This window comes from Solanum dulcamara, chromosome 12, assembly GCF_947179165.1.
Source record: "Solanum dulcamara chromosome 12, daSolDulc1.2, whole genome shotgun sequence".
NCBI lineage: Eukaryota > Viridiplantae > Streptophyta > Magnoliopsida > Solanales > Solanaceae > Solanum > Solanum dulcamara.
The window spans coordinates 12719601-12742681 of NC_077248.1; the positions used below are offsets into that span (position 1 = coordinate 12719601).

Sequence of the window (23081 nt, forward strand, 5' to 3'; positions counted from 1 at the left end):
AAAATATCAATCAATAATATACGTCATTACGTTAGGAGTCGATTGAAAATCGATGATATAAAAGGCTATGAGAATTCAGATTAATCTCAATAAATTTAAAATACCAATTATTATATAAAAAAGGAATATCCGATTAATAATATACGTCATTACGTTATGACTAAATTGGAAATCGATGATGTTAAAGGCCATGTGAATTCAGATTAGTCGGTCAGTAAATTTAGAATATCAATAATTATATCTTTTTTAAAATCCGATCAATAATATACGTCATAACACATGGTACGATTTATGGATTTCTTCTTTGCTTGTTGCAACTTTGGTACTTGCATACATTAGAAGATCGTTAAAAAAAAATTCGTCATCAAATTAATTTTTGGCCGTCAAGCATTAACTTATAACAAAAGCAGTCATGACTGCTAAAAAGATCACTATTTTCTGAGTGAATTTTCCACCATGGTCAAACTTTAATATCAAGATAAGAATTAATCAACTCAATGATCCAAATTACTCTCAAACATCTTCAAACTAACTCATTTTTTTAAAAAAAGCCTTCTTTAATAAAAAAAAATTATATTCAAAACTCGATCAAAAACCTTGGAATCTTATCCATTCTTCTATCACTCTTAATTTGTTGGTGTCTGTCTAGTCTCTGGTGTCGGCTAGCAGCATCCCCAACAGCCAACAGCCAACAGCTCAAAAAGACTTCAATTAATTTCTCCTATATATAAGTCCAAACACCAATAAGTCATCTTATTTTGACAAATATATCAACTCTTTTGCTGTATTCTCTAAGCTATATTATCACAAAAAATGTTTGGTTTAAGTATTTAATGTTAAAGGAAAAACGACAAGGACCTCTATGCCAACCCTTTCTCACCTAAACTCGTGTTTTCTTCACTAAATTAATGATCTGGAAAAAGTCAGTCATTTATCTAACATATTAAATTTTGTACAAAACATGATTAATTTATTAGACATTGAAAATAATAACAATAATAAACTAAACTATAGTTTAATGAGAATTTTAAGTATTAAAAAATGATAATAATGTCCAAGTGTATATAGAAATTGATTTTCCTAACATTTAAAAAAATAATTAATTTGTAAGCAAATACCTAAACTTAGTTTATAATAATTTTATCCATACCAAAACACATGCATAGTATATTTTCCTATCATCATCAACATGGAACTTCTCTCTCATATTCATAATATATGAGTATTTAGACTATTTTCACACTAATCCATCCAAAACTTTTAGGATTTCTTGGGAACCTCTCTTTCTCTCCCTTTTCTCTTCTGCTAGTTCATCTGAATTCAATACTTTGACGCGAAAGTATAAATTTATTCAAATTGCAACAATTTTAGTAGGTTTGAACTCATAGAGTTTAATTATATCTTTTCTGGCTTCATATATAAGAATTTGAAAATGACTAATTATATTAAATTTTTGTAGGGAGGTGAAGATGGAAAGAGTAAGATATTGTGGATATGTTTTTACTACAGCAATTTATTGTTGTTTTATGCTGAACTATTTTGCAGTTGCTCAAATTACTGATACTTCTGAAGGTACCTAGCTAAGTCAATTTCATTAATTTATATATGTTTGGGGTGCATAGAGGGTTTTAATTTGCTGCCAATTTCATAAAATAAGTATCTAAGTAGCTAGATAGGTACATTTTTGGAATTTTATATGTGTCATTAGTTCATTCAAGTAAAAACTTGAGGAAATGAAAATAGAAGGGAAAATGCAGAAGAGCCAAATCCCATTTCTCTATACGTTTGGGTGTTTGGCCATGTTTCATTGTGAAATCTGTAAATTTTGACTTTTTGTAAGTAATTTGGAGTGAAAGGTGAAAACACTTATTTGTTGTTTTTCAAATTCTCGAATTCAATTTCAAGTTGAATTCTTAAATTTTATGGCCAAATGTGTTTATATATTCGGGGTTCAACTCCGGAAAAAAGTGAAGACATTTCATGGCCGAACACTTTAGTTACCTCAAATTATCAGACACAACACCAATTTTAGCTCTCAGGAGTCTGGAATGAGTTTAGTTCCTTCTCTCCAATTCTTGTTCTTTTTCAATGCCGTAAAAATTACTCCCTCCGTTCCAATTATTAGTTTGATGTAATTTAATTAAGCATGAAATTCAAGAAAAAAATGAAATCTCTTGAAACTTGTAGTCTTAAAGATTTCATAACATTCGTGTGTTTCTAAATGTTTTGAAACTTGTGATCTTAAACATCCATAATATTGATGTGGCTTATAAAGTTTGTCATTCTAGTTAAATTGTTTTCAAATTTAGAAAGGTGTCATTCTTTTTGCAGTATCAGCTTTGGTATCTATAAAGAATGGTTTGATTGATAATATGAAGTACCTGAAAGATTGGGAGAAGGGTGATCCATGTACATCTAACTGGACTGGAGTTCATTGTTTCAACAAAGTTGGAGCCAATGGATACTTGCATGTCAAGGAACTGTATGTTATATTCTTCTCTATTTTATAATTTACATTCAAGATAGAAACTTTTTTGTTCTTAATTAGGTTAATTCAAAGATTAAGAATGAGGTTATCCGGGATAAAGTAGGAGTGGCCTCCGTGCTGGACAAGACGAGAGAAGCCAGATTGTGATGGTTTGGACATGTGAAGCCGAGATGCGCAGATTCCCTAGTGGGGATGTACGAGGGGTTAAATATAGTAGGCACGAGGAGAGGTAGATGTAGGCCAAAAAAGCATTGGGGAGAGGTGATTAGACAGGACATGACACAACTTCAAATTACCGAGGACATGACCTTAGATAGGAGGGTGTGGACATTGTATATTAGGGTAGAAGGTTAGTAAGTAGTGGAGTGTTGCCTTTCTTTCGTGGGTTTAGACTTGTTGGTGTTTGTCGTTATACAAGTCATATTCTTGTAGTTCTAGCTTATCATCATCTGTTTATTGGGTTGTGGCTACTGCACTATTTTGTTGTCGTTCATATTCTTTCTTAGGCTGTACACTGCTTCTCATATTAGTTGTTATGTTTTCGTCACTGGTTTCTTCTTCTTTATGCCTGAAATTGCTGCACTTGATCTGAGGGTCTTTCGGAAACAACCTCTCTACCTCCACGAGATAGTGGTAAGATATGTGTTCACTCTACCCTCCCCATACCCCACTTGTGGGATTCCACTGGGCATGTTGTAGTTGTAATTAGGTAGATTCAAATACAATTTACTCTAGCAAAGTTTTGTTTGGTATTTGAAAAACCCGAACCAACCCAAATTATGTGCACCTCTACTTTGGGCCATCAAAAATACCCTTGATGTTAGCCCATCCTTGTATCTTTAATCGAGTTCCAGAGCGGCAGACCAAGTGGATTTCACGTGTAAGAATATTTCAGGAAAAGGTCTAAATTTACCCTTCTGCTTTTGGTTGTGGTTAAGAAATTACCTTTCGTTATGTTTCAAATTGGAGTTCCTCTAGCATTAACAGCAAAAAACAGACGTGGTTCTTTCGATATCTGCATAACACTTTTCCAATCCAGTTAGCAGCATAACTAGTATCTCCAAGGGACCTGGTTCTTTTGTAGTTGTTTGTTAATCATCAAAACCAATTTAAACTCAGCTCAACAATTTGCTATGAATAATTAAGTTATCTCATAAGTTAAAGTAATTAGTTATGAACTCTAGCAAAAGATGTGTCTTTACTACTATGACTATCTTGTATTCTTGTGTGAGTGAAATGGCATTAAGCATATTCCTCCTTCGTGCAGCCGTATGATGGCTATGAATCTTTCTGGAAATTTAACACCTGAGCTTGGACAACTATCTCATCTTCAATTTCTGTGAGTTGTTGCACATCATTATACAGATATATTGATAATAAGATATCGTAGAGTTTTAACTACTTTTTTTTTCTATCTATGCTACTAACTACTATATTTGTAACTCTCTTACTGAAAGAAATTTCATGTGGAATGACTTGACCGGGAGTATACCGGAAGAAATTGGAAACATCAAGCCTTTGAAACTTCTGTAAGTTGCCATCTTCTTGATTTTTTACTCACCCCAAATGTTTTGAACCCGAAATTACCTCATAGAAAAGATCTGGATATCCATTTTGCTATGATGGAGATATACTTTATGTTGGATAGAGACATATTTGGATTTATGATTTAAGTTTGATGGTTTCAATCTTTACATTCTTGCCACTGAATCCATTACATTTTCAAAACTAGGGGTTCAAAGTTCAATACTCTTAAAATTTTAGTGGTTTATCACATATATATCTGTGGTTCCTGTCGAAAATGTTGAGTTCAGGTGAACCTGTTAATTACATGCTTCATCAGCCACTGGATAGAATAGAGGAACATTTTTTTCTTGAATTTCTCCTGAAAATTGTGCTTAATGAAAGATTATATCAAGAAGTAAAGCCTAATGCTTGGAAAGATCATGACTATATCAATTGGTTTAATCCCTTTGGAATTGTTCATGCAGGCTCTTGACTGGAAATCGACTTTCAGGATCTTTATCTGATCAGCTTGGGTATCTCCCGAACCTGAGAATATTCCAGATAGACGAGAACCAGATATCTGGAAGAATTCCTAAATCCTTTTCCAATTTAAACAGTGTCCAACATATGTGAGTGCAACTCATTTGATTGTTATAAACATTGGAACAAGTCTTAAGGTTCTAACTTTGTAATCTTATGTGATATATCATGTTTCTGCAGCCACTTCAACAACAACTCACTGAGTGGTCAAATCCCTCCCGAGCTTTCCAATTTGTCCACTCTGCTTCACATGTAAGTCTCTTAGATATACATGCATAATCTCAAAAGAGACTAGGGTGAAACACATTTTTGTAACTTCTAAAATGACCTTTATCTCTGCTGATGCCAGTAAACTAACGGAGTAATGGTTTTCTGATACTTTTTTTGTTCAACAGGCTAATAGACAACAATAATCTTTCAGGACACCTTCCTCCTGAGATTTCAACACTCCCGCGTCTTCGAATAATGTATGTCCCTACACGCACACTTATATGGTATGCATATATTGAACCTCATATGCAACTTTCATCAGCTGTATTTTGCTCAAAAGGTATAACTATACTGTTAGTCTGTTACAAGAAACAATCGTTCTTCAGGGGCAACTTTAAACTGAGCTTTCTGTTGTAACTAGTTATAAATTTGAAGGAATACTGATTCCTTACTGACTATGAGTGAGACTGTCTATGTTTGTCTTACTTGAAGTGGTGTTATTGGCAAATGATTGAACAATTGAAACTGAAGAACATTTCCTTACAGATCTATCCTCAGAACCCTCTAAAGTTCTGTTAATTATAAAATTCATCGATAATTATTGCTTGTAATACCCAATACTAAAAGATTGATTTTACATAAGACAGATATAGTAATCCTTGTTTTCCAATCAAATTGAGAACCTTTTCATGTCATACAATAACTGCTATACCATTTGCAATTCCACTGAGAAGTGCATGGGGTGAAATTTATGATGAAGTTCTGAATTTTCTTATGCAGACAACTTGATAACAACAATTTCAGCCATTCCGAGATTCCAGCTTCTTATGGAAACATGTCATCATTAGTGAAACTGTAAGTGCTCCTTGAAAAAATTCCTCTGGTTTGTTCTTTTCTTATCCTCTATGACTCAACACTAAAAGTTTTATATTTGAAGGAAAACAATAGTAAAGAATATGTATAAACATAAGCAATTACGCATTGTGCACAATGTATGTGAAAGAGAATGTTCAGGACATCTTATTATGACGAGTCTTGTAGATAGAATTACATGTAAAGTTGAATACTACTGTCACCTACTCAAATGGAGATGCAATGCTTCTGATAATATTGCAGAAGTCTCAGAAATTGCACGTTGCGAGGATCCATTCCTGATCTTAGCAGAGTACAGAGTCTACACTATCTGTAAGTTCAAGTTTTGAAATTGTTTCTTCTGTTTCCTTTGATTGTGACCTTTATACTTCATGCTACATGATCATAAGATCTTCTAAAATGTTACACTTCTTGCTTACTGTTTGTACAGTGATCTTAGCTGGAATGAACTGTCTGGATCTATACCACAGAATAAGCTTTCCAACAATATGACAGCTATGTATGCTTTCTATTTTCATGCTCTTAGTTTAGCCATATTTTGTGTTAGTTCATTATTTCATGTTGTGAAGAGTCCCACATTAGGCCCAAGGTCCACAAGACAAGTTAAACATAATTTTTATCACGATTGTCCATTTCTCTGTGTTTTTCCTATCATTTCCCCTAATCTAATGTGTTGTCATACATTCTCATCATGCAGTATTCTGTCACACAATCGTCTTGATGGATCTATTCCGAAGAGTTTTTCGTCTCTTCCTTTGTTGCAGAAACTGTGAGGGCCTTCACTGTGTCTTGTAATATTTTCTCTTTAGTACTGTTTCTTTAACCATTTTAAAGATCAATTTTGTGTATAACAAATTGATTCAATGGCCTTGTCACAGGTCAATGGATAACAACCTTTTGAATGGTTCCTTTTCTACAGACATTTGGCAAAACAAGTCTACGTCAACTTCGTCGCTGTTGATGTAAGATATGATGCCAAATTGTAATATCCAATATCTAATATGAAATGTACTATAATTTAAACAGAAGTCTGTTTTTTTATGGAGGAGTCTTTTAACCCTTCTATCTTCTTTGCAAAACTAGAGATCTTCGGAATAATTCACTTTCAGACATTTTGGGTACTCTTGAACCTCCTCTGAATGTCACTCTAAGGTAAGGTTTATTTTTCCATATTCAGTGACAAAACCTAAGAGAGGCCATTATAAAAGACATAATGTGCCTCAGTAAGTAGTTTGTGCCAACTTTTGGCGATTTTTCTGCTCCTAATGATATCAGACAATTTTTAGGTTGCAGGGCAATCCCGTCTGCAGAAATGAGAATGTAAGAAACATCGTCAAGTTCTGTGGCTCTGAAGCTGGAACAGATAAGACAAATAACTCAGCAAGTGTACCTGGTGCTTGTCCTATTCATGCATGCCCAAAGGATAATTATTATGAATATGTTCCAGCATCACCTATTCCTTGCACTTGTGCCTCACCTCTCATAGTTGGATGGCGGCTGAAAAGTCCTAGTTTTTCTTTCTTTGATCCATATGTGCATCAATTTGAGCAGTATATGACTAGAGATCTTAATTTGGACCTTTACCAAATGTTGATCGAGTCAAATTCTTGGGAAGAAGGACCTCGTCTCCGAATGCAATTGAAGCTTTTCCCAACAGTTGGGTTCAGTACATTTAATAGAAGTGAGGTCATTCGTATCAGCGACATTCTGCAATATTGGGAAATCTCTGTCGTTGACCTTTTTGGACCTTATGAGCTCCTTAACTTCATTCTGCTGGGACCTTATTCCTACTGTAAATTCTCAGCGCATCATTATTGATCTTCGTTTGCATGATTAGTATCTTCCTTCCTCAGAATTTTGGTTTATCATATGATCTGTGTTTTGCTGCAGTGAATCCTGATATACAAGCTAAAAATACAAGCAAAGGTCCTATCATAACTATCATTGTAGCAGGTGTTTTTTCTGCATTTGTTTCAGCAATTGTAACTGTGTTAATCAAAAGACGACATGCAAAATACCGAAGCATCCTATCAAGGAAACGTCTATGTAAGTTCTCTCGTTTTGGTTATAAGCTATCTTTACTTTATTTTAATATGTTTCTTTCAATTCTTCACGCAAAATTGACGAGCATAAAATGTTTAATTCTATAATGCCAGCCGCAAAGCTCTCTATAAAATTGGATGGCATTAGAAGCTTTACTTTCAGAGAAATGAGCTTGGCCACTAGCAACTTTGATAACTCAAATCAAGTTGGTGAAGGAGGATATGGGACTGTCTTTAAGGGAATTTTAGCTGACAAAACAGTTGTTGCTATCAAACGAGCAAAAGAAGGATCAGTACAAGGGCAAAAGGAATTTTTGACAGAGATATCTTTGTTATCAAGGTTACATCACCGGAATCTAGTTTCATTGCTAGGATACTGTGATGAAGAAGGAGAACAGGTATCATAAATCTCAAAACTTCAAGATTCCAAATCATGTTGATCCTTTCCCCGGGCATATGTGTAGTTCAGGCTCAAATTCTATGCTATAGCTTCTTTTTTGCTCCATAGCAATCTTTTTTCATTCGTTATGACATCTCTTTAGTATATCATCCATGTGAATCAATTAGTGTGTTCTTGTTTTATGTATTTGCAGATGCTGGTTTATGAATTCATGTGCAATGGAACCTTGCGAAACTGGCTTTCTGGTAAGGAAATAATTCCCTGGTTTATTCTGATCCATTATCCTTATCTTTATTTTTGGTTAGGGCAGCTATAGAACCAGGGAGAGAAATTTGATATTTATCATTCTTCTAATAACTGTGTTGTCTGAGCTAGTTTGCTGGACTAATCCATTGAATACACACTACCTCCCACTAGCACAAATATTAGATAACTCTGTCCTTCAAGGTTTAGGAAGATGGATCACCTCTGTTGGCGTTCCAACTTTGATTGCCAAGTTTGTTACTCCAAATCTTCTACCACTAGGCCACCTTCTATGTTCCTTAAACAAATAGTAGTAGTATTTTTGAACTGGTACATTAGACTGGTGATATATGCTCTTAAGTATATTTTTTTTATGTATATAAATGGATATCAGATGTCAAGAAGCAAACTTTGATCTAATAACTGTATGTCTATATGGATATCACCTAAAAACAGCCAATAACCAGATCTAGCAAATTTAAAATTTACTTCGACTACCATATTATTTTGTTGTAGTTACTATTATATTACTATCTGTTGTTTTTGTTACTATCTACTGTTTTTGTTACTATCTGCTATTTCTTATATTTTTCTGGATTGCAGCCTCTCTACCTCTGAGGTAGGGGTAAGGTTTGCGTATACTCTATCCTCTCCAGACCCTACTTTGTGGGACTACACTAGGTATGTTTTTTTTGTTGTTGTAACACTTGATATCATTTTTTGACAGTTAATTGTAGAGGAACTTTGACATTTGGTGCAAGATTGGAGATTGCGCTAGGTGCAGCAAAGGGCATTCTTTACCTCCATACAGAAGCTCATCCACCAATATTCCATAGGGACATCAAAGCCAGCAATATCCTTCTTGACTCTAAAATGACAGCTAAAGTTGCTGATTTTGGATTGTCTAGGCTTGCACCTGTCCAGGATGATGAAGGTGTACTACCAAATCATGTTTCAACTATTGTGAAGGGAACACCTGTAAGTCTTTCACTAGAGTTCGGAGCAAAAAGGTCAACTTTTTTTTGCAAAAATTCCAAAAAGGCAAATGATTTTGGGATGATACCAAAAGGGCAAAAACGCATGAGGCCATGCGACTTGCCCTTTTTCCCTTAACGTCCTCAGTGCAACGTTTAGGGTAAGGCACATGGCCCCATGCGACTTACAAGGCGCATGAAGCTCTGCGACTTACCTTGAGTTGTGGGCCCCTGTTACTTCTTCCCACTCCACCCCCACCCCAACCTACCCCATTGCCCAACCCCAACCCACCTCAACCCCAAATATTTTTTATAAATAAATTTTTACTTATATTTGCCCTTCCCCGGACCCTGCGCATAGCGGGAGCTTAAGTGCACCGGGCTGCCCTTTTTTAAATTTTTACTTATATTTAGTTCCCATTTTAGTTTTAGTTTATTTTTATTTTTATTTTTCTATTGAATTAATCAATTTAGTATTGAAGGAATAGATCTTACATAAACTGAAATTGTATTTTATTTTTTTCCTTTAAATACCTTTTGTCTTATTTTTCACATTCTACTAAAAAATTGTAAATTATTTTCATAAGGACATGCAAGTTCTTATCCAAATTTCCCTCAATGCAATCTTTTATTGTCACCTAAATTTGATATCATACATGTCGTAAAGATGAATTCCATCTATTGATGTGAGTTAGATCTATTCCTTCAATACTAACTTGATTGATTCAATCGAAAAAATATAAATTAAAACTAAAATTGGAACTAAATATAAGTAAAAACTTATTTATAAAAAATATTTGGGGTTGGGGTGGGTAATGGGGTAGGTTGGCGTGGGCAATGGGGTGGGGTGGGGTGGGAAGAAGGACATGGGCCCACAACTCAAGGTAAGTCGCAGGGCTCCCTACGCCTTGTAAGTCGCATGGGGCCATGCGTCTTACCCTAAACGTTGGACTGACGGACGTTACCGGAAAAAGGGCAAGTCGCATAGCCTCATGCGTTTTTGCCCTTTTGGTATCATCCCAAATTTGGAATTTTTGCAAAAAAAAAAATTGTCCTTCTGGCTCCGGACTCTCTTTCACTACATCATTATGTTCTATTGACCTCACTAGTATCATTTAAATTTGATGTATTGAGACTTCACTTGTATATGCAGGGTTATCTTGATCCAGAATATTTTTTGACTCGTAAATTGACAGATAAAAGTGATGTCTATAGCCTTGGAGTTGTGTTTCTAGAAATCTTAACCGGAATGCGTCCAATCTCACATGGAAAAAACATTGTTCGTGAGGTATTTCTTTCATTGTCAACTTCCCGATTTCCATGTCTTATCGCATGCATATGTTTGATACATGATTTATAAGCGCATACAAAGTGAAATCCAACCGATTCAAGAATTAATCTTGTAATGTTCTTAGTTCTTCACACTGCACTTTGCTCTTTTGAAATGATGCTTTTAGAAGTTAAACTTTTATTGATATATTTTAGTGCTTTTCATATGTTGGTGTTTGAACCCATCATTCTGTATGGTGCAAATGGATAGGGGAAACGTGAGCATATATTTTACACAATCATTTCTTCCATTTCTGCTAGGAAGCTTAATGCCGGGAGGGATCGGGGAAATGTGAACATAATTTACGCAATCTTCCCTTACATCTATAAAGCTTAACGCCTCAAACTTGTGACATATAGGCTGCCAAAAGAGCACTCTACCGTGTTTAATAGTCCCTTTTGGAAATATTGAATGATAACCTTGAACCATCAATGGCAGGTAAATTTGGCTCATGGCTCTGAGAAGATGTTCTCAGTCATGGACAGTACAATGGGACCTTATCCTTCCGAATGTGTGGAAAAGTTTGTAGATTTGGCCCTCAAGTGTTGCGAAGACAAACCAGAAGACAGACCTTCAATGTTGGATGTAGTCAGGGAGCTGGAGACTATTCAGTCTATTTTCAACATGATGCCAGACATTGACACCGATTCAGTAGATTCTAAAGCCAAATATAACGAACCAAAGTCATCATCTTCATTTACTGATACTAGCAGAGATGCGTTTTTATCGTCCTCCAATGTGTCGGGATGTTACAGTATCAGTGGCGTCAGTCTTACTATGCCTCGCTAACAGAGTAGTTGCTCATCTTTTGTACTAGAAAAATTAGTATGTAGAATAGGGAGTTATGCAAGATAAGGCTACGTACAATAGACCTTTGTAGTCGGACCCTTCCCCGAACCCTGTGCATAACGGGAGCTCACCGGGCTGCCCTTTAATAGGGAGTTATAGCATATAGCTTCTGTTTTATACATGTATTTCACGGATTTGTAAACAAGAACCACTTTATCATAGCCTTCTGAGCTACGTTGCACAGACTCTTCACTTTTGATGTCACACAATGTCGGATTCTCCAAAAGTCTCCAAAACTACACTATTTTTGGAGAATCCGACACGCACCCGTTGACATTTTTGAAGAGTCCGAGCAACATAGCTTCTGAGTTCTGACTAATGTTGTATCCACTCAATTATTGAGCTTTACTAGAAGAGAGGCAGCTTCTCATTAGGATTTGTACATGTACTAGTACTAACCATTAGGGTAGACGGTCTACATCACACCAAAAGAGATGTGACCCTTCCTCGGACCCGTTTGTGCACCAGACGCTGCCCTTTTTTGGGGTACTAGTACAGTATATGTTTATGCTTTCACAATCCAAAAATTGGGTTGTTAACATGGCATCATCAAACAATAGGTACTGCTATTTGTTTGCAAGGTACTTGCACCCACCAATTCCTCAAAATAACTGACAACCAACAGACAAAGGCAGAGCTAAATGGGCGGAAGGGGATTCATCGCTAGAAAATCATACTATATATATATAAGGTCAACTTTTTTTTTTATCTATATATATAAATGATGAACGCTCTTGTGATCCTATGTCATTACCAGAAAGAGAAATTTTATCTAAGCTATGGTTACATTAGCAGTCTCATACAAGAAAACAGGGAAAACTCATTAGCTACCTTTCCATACCATACAATAATTCTGAAGTAATGTTATCTTTAGATCACATAACATTTCATCTTAAACCACACTAAGGAACAGAAAACAATCCTCGAATCAATATCAGCAAACTCCTATTCTGTTCCATAGAACCAAAGTTAGACATGGTGACTAACTCCAACAAGAAGTCGGAAAGACTATTTCTTGGACTCAAAAGACAGCAAAGTTCATTTTTATTTATAGATCATAGTAATAGAACAGGGGGGAAATGGCTCTACCGGGAGGGAGGGAGGGAGCCGGTTTTGGATTGGTGTATATTTGAAACAAATATTGATATAATCACTTTGAAGCAGCATCAGCAGTATGCATACTGTCATTCTGGTCCAGCAACCTCTCTTTCTCTCCAACTAGTGCGTCTTCAACGCGAACAACCTTTCCTTCATCTGCTTTATCCGCTTTCTGTGATCCTGTGAGCTTTGCTAACATGACGAATGTCATTCCCCCAAGAATGTTATTTGCGCATCTCAAAGCAACAACCGAGGTCTTAAATACCAAAGGAGGAAGACCTTTAGCTAGCACAAACTCAACACCGTTAAGAGTTTGATATCTTAAATTACTACTGATACCCATATGTATTGCCCATGTTGCAGCATTTAAAAGTGTTGGAGGTGGGTTGTTTGGTGTTTCGAAATTTGGATCCATCTTCTTCCTCAACTTGATTAAACTATTAGATAGTGCAGTCCCAACAAGCCCTGCAGCAAATCCAACTGCAGCAAACTGAGTTCCTTTGTACACAAATGTGCCAACCCTACTCAATAAACCATAAGAACCAGACTGAAACATGTGGCTCGGTGGACAATTGGCGAAAATCGAAGGGAGAGTTTGGATCGAAGCAGATGCAGTTGGTGCCAACAGATACATCAACACAAAATTCATAATCGAACCAACAACAAGTGTCGAAAACACGAAATCTAGTTCATTAAGCCCAAAATTAGGCCTTGATGCCATATCTCCAAGAACATTAGCACTTACACCAACCAATTCCTCCATAAGAACCTTAAAAGGAAACTGTGGATCTGCAGCAACTCTTGATCTCCAGCCATTAACAAAAGCACCAATTGGTCCAATACCATCCCAAGAGGACTTTGAATCATCTGAATCTCCACCCTTACTCCAATCACCCCCACCCCCACCACCCCCATTGCCCCTTCCGATCCCGATACTTCCTCCATCACCTCCACCAGCACAAGGAACTTGATACTTGAGGTGATCCAATTGTTTAGAAGCAATACAGCCAGTTTTTAAAGGGTTAAAAGAGAACCTATTATCAGAAAATCTGGGCGAAACACGATTTTGATTATGATGCTGATAGTAACCCGTAAGAGGGGAATAACGAAGTTGAGACATCGCCACCATTTTCTTCTACCACCAACCTAATAAAATGATCAAAAATGGAATCAATAGTAAACAAATGAAGATTCACTAAAAGATCAAGAAAGGGGTCTTGTTTCTGGCAAACAAAAAATATATACACATACACACACACACAAAAAAAAAAAAAAGATGCAACATAGTTAACAATAAATCAAGAAAAGGAAACGGGGTTACCTTTTTTGATAGTTACTGTGAGTATAGCTGTTTCAGGAGCTGCACATCAAGTGATCTATGATGAGTAGAGCAAAAAGATAGCAGCGGCTACACTCTGGGACTAAAATGGGGATCTGCATGAAAATGGAGAGATTATAAATAAGGGGGAATCTTTATAACCTAAATACAGGACGGCAGGACCGAGGTTAAAGAAAGAAAAAAAAAACAGGGGAATATAACAAATGGACGGTCTAAGTATTTTGCTGCAATAAGGATCTCTTTCAAACTTGCACGTACCAGCAAAACAAATAAGGAACAAAACTAGTCCGATCATTCCAATTTGGAAAGTCAAATATTGTAAATTATAATAAAATGATAACTTTTTAAAAAATTATTGAAATTTTAAAAAATATCACGTAAATAAAAAATGAGAGAATATTTAATTTGAGTTAGGTGCTGGTAATGACCCGCTGGACCCAAAATGAGTAGAATTTAATGATGGCAAATGGCAAATATAGTTGTTGGTTTGACCTTTGAAGTCATCAATCAGCACCTACTACAATATTGCTCAAGGTTGGTGGCTTTTGAACTAATTACTAGGTGGATTCAGAAATGGAAAAATTATTTTTGGTTTTAGAGATATTTTTTATTTATTATTTTATTTATAGAAATAAATAGAAAAATTATGATAAATTTGTTATCTATTAAAATTAAATTATGTATATAATATAAATATATTATAAGTGTTTTAAAATATATTGTCTGTTTGATAAGAAATTGACACAAAATATTATAAATATATTAAAATGTGTGATAAATGTATTATCTATAATAAAACGTGTATTGTATATATTTTTTATAAATTATTCTCGATAATATATATTAAAACTGTACTATAAGTGTCCTTAGTAAATATTTTCTTAATATACTATATATATATATATATAAGTTTTCCTTCAGAAATTAAGTCTTAAGAATTTAATATTTAAGATTTTTATTATTGAATACTTTGGGATCTATATTAGTGATAAATATTTTTTAGTTATTTATAAATAGTAATGTACTTTTCTATTTTAAATCAGTACAAATAATTATTATTTGTGCTCTTATTTTCTCTTCGTTTGTTGGATAAGTATTCTATATCCTCCTCTAACTATTAGAGGTTATTTGAATTAATTTAAAAAAAAATATTTATAAGCTAAAAGTTAAAAAGTTGAAATTATTCAATTCCAACTTTTAGAAATGCTTTTTGCCTCTTTCAAATACCACAAAAGATAAAATAAAAAAAATAAAAAAGCCAAAAACATATGCAATAAGTCAATCCAAACACCTTCATAATCAATTTTACTGAGACAAAATTTTGTTTAGACTTAATAAAATATACTTTTTTGTTTTCTTATACATTTCACTCTTTTCGGAATTTGGCATACATGTATATGGTCATTTGATTTTGTAATTTATTATATATTTTAAAAATTTATATCAAATATTTCAAACTATATTAATCTTTATACGTAAAATATCTTAAAAGTTAAAATAATACACGAGATCAGATCATTGTACGCCCATTTTCTCCTGTTTAGATTCTAAAAAGTATAAAAATGTCATAAAAAGTTATTTTTCTTAAAATTGTGTATAATTAAATATCATCATACAAAATAAAACGAAGAAAACAATAACTTCAACCACTTTCTCAATTTTGTTGTAAAATAACTAAATAAATAAAAGGCGAAATTCATCGGTGGTCTCTTAAAGTTGGCACCAACTTTCACTTAGACACCTAAATCAGGAGATGCTCATTTTAAACACCTTATGTAAGGGTCGAATGTGTCATTTTGACACTTTTTACACAGTTGGCACCTCGCATGTTTTCCACCTATCTGAGGCGCGTAGAATCTGTTTTTTCTTAATTTTTTTTTTGTTCTTCTTCTTCTTCTTCTTTATTTTTTAGCATTCTCCATTTTTGTCATAGTAAATTGACATGAAAGCATCAGTCAAATGCACACATTCCAAATTTTTATCCAAGCTTTTTATGGGTTCTCAAGAAATCAATATATCATGACCCCCACCATCAATTGAAATTGTTACATCCCATCAAAAAATGAATAATTTTCATAACTGATTTAGTTTTCGACCAAGATCAAGAATTTTCCTCAAATCTTGTAAATTCAAAGTTCTTGGCGACGACCCACATAGATTTGATACACCAAAATTTAATCAACCCTATCTGAAAATTGAACACACAAAAAAATAATCTATGAACACCAAATTAAAACACAAGAAAAAATAGGCTTACCAGCAAATCTTTGTGCTGCAGTTAGGGTTGTATAGGACAAACCAATATACCGCACCAAACCGACAAATCGAACCAAATCGGGAAAAAAAACCGACTAGTGGTTTGGTTTGACTTGGTTTGGTGTTTGGAAAAAAAACCCGACCATTATAGGATTGGTTTGGTTTTAACTAAACAAAGTCAAACCGAACCCAAACCGACCCGATTATAGATATACTACTTTTAAATTATGTTATACATAAAAATATTTATTAAAATGTAATTTATAAATATTTTTTAAAAAATTTTCATAATTTTTATTTTCTTTCTTACATTTAGATTTGGACTTGAGAAGCTCATCTAAATAATATACAAAAAAAAACCATCTTATAAAGTTATATTATAAAGTTAAAACTTCAAACAGTGTTCTGCCTCCATCTTTTTTGTTGATATTTTGTACTAGAACTCTTTTTAAAAAGCACTGCTCTGTGTTTTTTATTAAATATTATGAAAAATACGAGAAACTCGAAAAAATCCAAAAAATCCGAAAAAACCCGAAAAACCTGAGAAAAATTGATATCGAAAAACTCGACTTTTATTGGTTTGGTTTGGTTTGGTTTATAGATTTTATAACCTGACACAAATGGTTTGGTTTGGTTTGTAAAAAATCCGAACCAACCCGGTCCATGTACACCCCTAGCTGCAGTAATCCGATTGACATATAACCTATACACGATCGTTTGGAGAAGATGACAGCGGGGTGGGGGAGGGGTTGGGGTTGGGGTGGGTGGGGTTGGAGAAGATGACGACGGGGTGGGTGGGGATTAATAGGTGTTAATTTTTATTTTTAAGAAAATTATTATTTGGATAAAACAAAATGTCATGTGTCATCACATTATTGGTCATTTTTTCTATTCAAAAGTCATTATTTGATAATTATTTTTGATATATATATATATATATATATATATATATATATATATATAGAGAGAGAGAGAGAGAGAGATCACACGTCTTTATTTAATTCGCTGATTTTGACACGTCAGGCGAGTGCATTACACACTTAATATATTTTGGTGATTGTCAAAAAAGTGTCAAAATGACACATTCGACCCTTACATAAGGTGTCTAAAATGAACATCTCCTAATTTAGGTGTATAAGTGAAAGTTGGTGCCAACTTTAGAGGGTCATCAATGGGTTTCGCCTAAATAAAAAAATTATAAGCAACATGTATATACCAGCACATGCCACATGCTGCCTTTATAGACCCGTCCAAACTATTAGATTTACATTTTTCGGATTTTGGTGTTAGGCTGCGCTATACGTTGAATGTCAAAATTGAGGTTGTATTCTTTTGTTCTTTTCTTGATTTTTTTTCATGTGATGTCCAAATTACTAAACTACTAATGAAGCCAAAATATCAACGTCACAAGAGATTTGTCTAAGCCACGAAAGCTATTCTTCTGGGATAGTTTCCCTAAATTGTAGAATATTTGAAAAAAGTACCAAAAATATTCCCCATATAAGCCGTTATAAAGAAAAAGAAAAATTATCTAATTAAACAAAGTGAATTTTTTTAAATATCATATTTAATATAAGAAATTTTGAATTGTAACAGTAGTTTATAACTTTCAGGTTGTAATAAAAAACTTTCAGATTATAATAGATTTGGATAACATTATGCATTAATTAAAGTTTTAATAAACGAAATATAAAGAATTAATTAAAAAGTGAATAAAAAAAGGCATTTTATTTTTAGTTACCATAAAAGCTAGAATTACGATCAATCCTGATATTAAACTCCTTAATTTTTTCATTCAGTTGATTTAATTGTAACAATTTTTACTGTTTTTAAATTATTCAATTAGTTGATGCGGTTAGATATACTCCTTCCTGATATTTATTTATTTTTCAAAGCTCTTTAATCTCCTGCTTTCCCCCCAATTCAAACGTTTTCTTATGGGTTCTACAATCGAATTCAGTTGGTATTCAAATGGAAAGTAAAAGATTAATGTTGATATTAGTGTAGCATGGTGGTAGATGGGATTGTTCAGGTTATCCATTCAATTTTTTCCTCCATTTTTTTTGAAACTCTGTCTTCTCAATTTTCTTATAGATTCAAATTAGTCATTTTTTATGTTATTTTGTAATAAATAGTTTGGTTTTTATAATGTGATTATATGGTTGAACATGTTTTTGATATGAAATTCTCTCCGTTTTAAATTATACTGAAAGCCATATTTATTTTTGTGTGTATAAAACTGGTGCGAAATCTGTATAAGTTTCAATACTTAAAAGCAGAATTTAATATTGTTTTTTGTATTTTTTTGTCTGTAGAAGTTGGTAAAAGCAAATTCATTTGTGAGTAGATGATTGCTTTGATTCGTATGAAGATTGTATAGTTTGGTTACATATGGCGTATTTTTTTATGTGTATTAAATTGGACTGGAAGTAATAAACAGTGTATGAATATTATATGAATTTTGTATAATAATTGTATAAGTCATTACTGTTGTATGAAATGTGGATATGTGTTTTTTTATATATATTTTTTGTTAAAGCTTTAAAAAATCATCAGTGTGAGTACATGATCAGTAAGAGTTGTATGAAATTTGTATAATTTTGATGTGTGTGTCATGGTTTGTATGTGGACTAAGATGGATTGGATGTAAATGGCTTTGTGTGAATTTTGAATGAAGTTTGTATAATTGATATTTTTTTGTCCTTTAAAGCTTGTAAAAAAAATTTATGTGTGAGTTCATGATAATTTAGAGTTGTATGAATTTTGTATAGCTTCGATGTGTGTGGCATAGTTTGTGTTTGTTTTAAATTATAATGGATTTAAATTATTGTGTATAAAATTTGCGTGAAATTAGTATGATAATTGTATAACTCACATCACTAACGTTATTACGACGTAGGCAAATATGTATGCTTCCAAATGGAGGGCATTATATTTGAATCTAGTACTCTGTTTGTTGGTCTGGTTAATGTAATTCCTGCACAACTAGGAATAGACATGACTGTCAATGCAATTGAGATTAAGTATATTGTGAACGAACGTTGTCCAACCATTTGCATACACAATGATGTGGGTGTACGAGTATACTTGGATCAAAAGAAATGTAATGTTGATTTCTTCGTCAATTTTTTGTTGTGCGTAACAGTGAAAGACCGAGCTATAGAAAATTCTGAAAGTAGTGTTATGATCGAGCGAGTTGAACGTGTTATTGGAGGACCACACACTAAAATTGATTTATACTCGACTAATTCAGTCCGATTGATAGAAATGGTTATAGTAGAAGAAGTCGATGAATTAGATGATGAAACTTATGCTATAATTAGTGACACAACAAATCTGTTGGTGGAAGCTAAACAAATTTACAATAACAAGGGTACACTTATGACAGTCATGAGGCACTATGCAGTAGTGCCAAAATTTTGATTCCTTGTTATTCGTTCCAGTGCGGCATGGTGATATTTCAATATTTTGCTTATTTAAATATTTATTTATTGTATGATATTCATATAATTGTTTGATGTATTATTTTTTGATGGAACAATTACTACCTTAAGTGTCTGTCTCAAGATTGTTCGTGGATGATGAATGCATCATCCTTAAATCGGTTTGGACTTTTTAAGATCTGTAAGTTTTGTGGTCACACTTGTTCTGTAAGGGATAGAGTTTATGCTAGACGTCAGGAATAACAGACGTGATGTCTATTATTATATTGGATAAATTCGTGGATCCAATGACAGTATACACACCTAAGGATGTATCTGAGGATATGTTGAAATTACATAGGGTGTCCTTAACATACCAGCAAGCATGGAGAGCTAAAGAAAAGACAATAAAGATGTTAAGAGGAGATCCAACTGAGTCTTATGCAAAGCTGTGGGGTTACTTGTATATGTTGGAGCAAACCTACCCTGGTTCTGTTATTAGTTTGAAGAGAAAAGAAGGTGATTCATTTTTGTATGCATGTATTACGCTGGAAGCATGTATTAGTGCATGAAAGTATTGCAGATCAATAGTTGTTGTTGACGGGGCAGCCTTAAAATGTGCATACGGTGGGACACTTCTTACTACAAGTACAATGGACCCCAAGAGGTATGAATTTAATTTGATTAATTTTATTGCGGTATAATATTAGTATAAAAATTGTGTTCAGATTTTCTGAGACCATATTGATTAATTTTATGTATTTCAACAGGTCACATACTCCCACTCGCATATACTATAGTAGATTCAAAAAATGATGCTTCATGGACTTGGTTCTTTGAAAAATTTAGGAAAGTCTTTGGAGAAAGAGCAAAAATGTGTTCCATGTATGATAAGAATGAAAGTATATGAAAAGTTGTTGCAAGGCTGTATCCTAATTTAGATTATCGTGTTTGCATCTGGCATCTGTGATGTAATGTTCTGGAAAAAAAATTCATAAAAATACTGAAGATTTACGGTAACTTTTTTTGCCATGATAAAGTCGTACACACTACAATAATTTGAGGAGTTGATGGGAAGAGTTGTCGAAATTGATAAGAGGATAAGAGGTTATTTATTTGAGGTTGTCTATCATAAGTGGTCAAGGGCTCATTCAACCGTTAACAGAATTTGGACGATAACTTCAAAGATAGCGGAGTCCTTAAATAACACTAATAGATTGGTAAGGAGACTCCCAGTTGTATCAGTGCTTGATTTTATGAGAATAACCATTCAGTCATGGAGAGAACAATGATGAGGCTGAAAAGACAACAACAGAATTGACACCAAAGTATGATCTTATGCTAAAAGAGAATAATGACTTGTCTAACAGAATGAAGGTATGATCTATTTATTTTGTATGTTTATTATATTAATTGTTATCTATTCAAAAAAATTTAATTGATAAATCTGTTGTCATATGACCAGGAGGTCACGAGTTCAAGCCTTGGAAACAGCCTCTGACAGAAATGTAAGATAAGGCTGCATACAATAGACCCTTATGGTCAGGCCCTTCTCCGAACTCCGCTCATAGCGGAAGCTTTAGTGCACCGGACTGCCCTTTTTATTCAAATTTTTTTAGATAACTGCAGTAACACATTTTTTGCACATTGTATCTGATGGACCTAAGAAAGATTCAATGTGTATAAGAGCAAGAAAATGTACTTGTGGGCGATTTCAACTTGATGAGATGCCTTGCGGGCATGCAATAGCTGTTATTAGGTACAGAGGTCTACATGAAGAAGATTATTGTCTTCGTATTACAGTAATAAAAATTATCAAGATGCATATGCAATTTTGGTTGAACTTTTTCTGTGTGAGAGTACATGGAATATACCTAGTTATGTGGTAGAACTTAAATTGATGTCACCTGGATTTAAAAAAGGAGTAGAGAAGCCACCTACTGTACGCTGGAAGGGATTTAATGATGTCAAATTTAATAGATCTAAGATTACTTAGAGCATGTATCATCAAGAAGGTCACAATCGAAAGACTTGTTCAAAATATCCTCTAGATAATTAGTTTGAAATTGTGTTTTTATTTGGTTTAGTTATTGAAAAAACAAATGTTATTATTATTTTTGATTTTTTATAATAAATTCAAATTTTATATGTATTTATTTTAACCCCTTATATGAAATAAGCATTGCGAAAGTTACAGAAAATTAAACAATAAGCCAAGAAGTTCTATTAAGCCGGAAATAATTCAAAAACTCAAGTTTTATACAAGACATTGTCTAAGAATACTAGTCTATAATAGGTACAAGAGCTCTACAGAATAGGACATAAGACAAATGAAAAGACACAGATTCAATCACAAAGGAGAAAGAGTAGGAGCTGTCGGAGGATCATCTTCGTCTTCACCTAGAGAACTCTACTGACTCTGCAACCAGACTATGGCAAGTGGCATAGCAAAAGTAGTATCAATACAAACAACACGTACTGGGCATCATCGTTAAATCTGAAACCCAATGCATAATATATATACAGGAAAATAAGAGTGATCATAACAATTAAGCTTTATATGCCTGTCCATCTTAACTTACCAATAACTCCTTACTCTCACCTTTGTAATTCTTCACCCATCTATTAACCACAGATTCACTACCAACTTCGATTTATGAGATTGAGACTTGTGGTTTGTGGGTCCACCATACCCTCAAAGAACACCCTAATATTGGGCCAGCCGGTGACCTTACCCATTCACGGGCAAATCAACTACCACTAGCCCCAACTCGTTTATCTTACCAGACATGACTTAATCATCTCATAACCACACCTCTTAACTAATTATGGCTCTTACAAAACAAGTACGACGACCACTACCACCTGATAGAAGCTCTAATAAAAACAACTCCCAGCCAACAAGCAACCTCCCCTATTAAGTCCGAAGGTATAGAATATTACATATATCATAATGTGGCCTCATGAGTTTCCACAATCTTACCCACGAATGAGCCTATACTGACTCTCAGTCCTTAACTAATAACACCACAACATCGACGGGGACTCTTTCATAATAATCTTACTCTTTAGTCCATTAACAACTATACTCATTATCCTCTAGAATAACAGATATTATAAGATCATCTCATGGGACCATCCACACAAATTTGACTATCTCATGGGATCCAGACTCAACCATATATGTGTCGGAGCATTACACTCGATCCAAGATTGTGTCGGAATATGACACCTGATTCAGTAACGTGTCAAAATGTGACACCCAATCCAAAAAACTGTCGGAACATGACATCCTATCCTCAAAACCACAACAATCCACATTTATAATCACAATAGGAAAATAGAAACAATACATATATAACCACTCAGACTCTTGCACTCAATTAATACAAGTTGCTAACCCTTAAGGTTTATCATAATCTTTCTCATTTTTCCTACCAATATGCATATAATTATGGAATTTACGAACACACAAGTCTAAATGTGATGATACCACCACGAATTTTCCAAA

At 33.9% G+C, this 23081-nt stretch overlaps 2 protein-coding genes across 4 annotated transcripts; one reads left to right on the forward strand and one right to left on the reverse strand.

Annotated features, from left to right (window-relative positions):
• Window positions 1-1211: 1211 nt before the first annotated feature.
• On the forward strand, window positions 1212-12029 carry LOC129875943 (probable LRR receptor-like serine/threonine-protein kinase At1g06840). Of its 3 annotated transcripts, none has more exons than XM_055951193.1 (21): window positions 1212-1374; window positions 1460-1572; window positions 2332-2482; window positions 3756-3827; window positions 3946-4017; window positions 4480-4623; window positions 4715-4786; window positions 4930-5001; window positions 5525-5599; window positions 5861-5929; window positions 6048-6116; window positions 6315-6386; window positions 6496-6579; window positions 6701-6769; window positions 6904-7409; window positions 7508-7663; window positions 7774-8057; window positions 8253-8304; window positions 9030-9280; window positions 10430-10564; window positions 11045-12029. In XM_055951193.1, exons 2-21 carry the CDS (start codon window positions 1470-1472, stop codon window positions 11393-11395), a joined length of 2859 nt encoding a protein of 952 aa, XP_055807168.1. In that variant the 5' UTR covers window positions 1212-1374; window positions 1460-1469; the 3' UTR covers window positions 11396-12029. The 3 variants fall into 3 exon arrangements, with proteins under 3 accessions (XP_055807168.1, XP_055807169.1, XP_055807170.1); XM_055951194.1 differs by having other exon boundaries at window positions 1212-1370; XM_055951195.1 differs by having other exon boundaries at window positions 1212-1339.
• Window positions 12030-12255: 226 nt separating this feature from the next.
• LOC129875944 (protein RETICULATA-RELATED 3, chloroplastic-like) lies at window positions 12256-14088 on the reverse strand. Its single transcript, XM_055951196.1, has 2 exons — window positions 13875-14088; window positions 12256-13699 (listed from the first exon to the last, which is right to left on the reverse strand). The coding sequence occupies exon 2, from the start codon at window positions 13680-13682 to the stop codon at window positions 12606-12608; it is 1077 nt and encodes a 358-aa protein (XP_055807171.1). The 5' UTR covers window positions 13683-13699; window positions 13875-14088; the 3' UTR covers window positions 12256-12605.
• Window positions 14089-23081: the final 8993 nt, after the last annotated feature.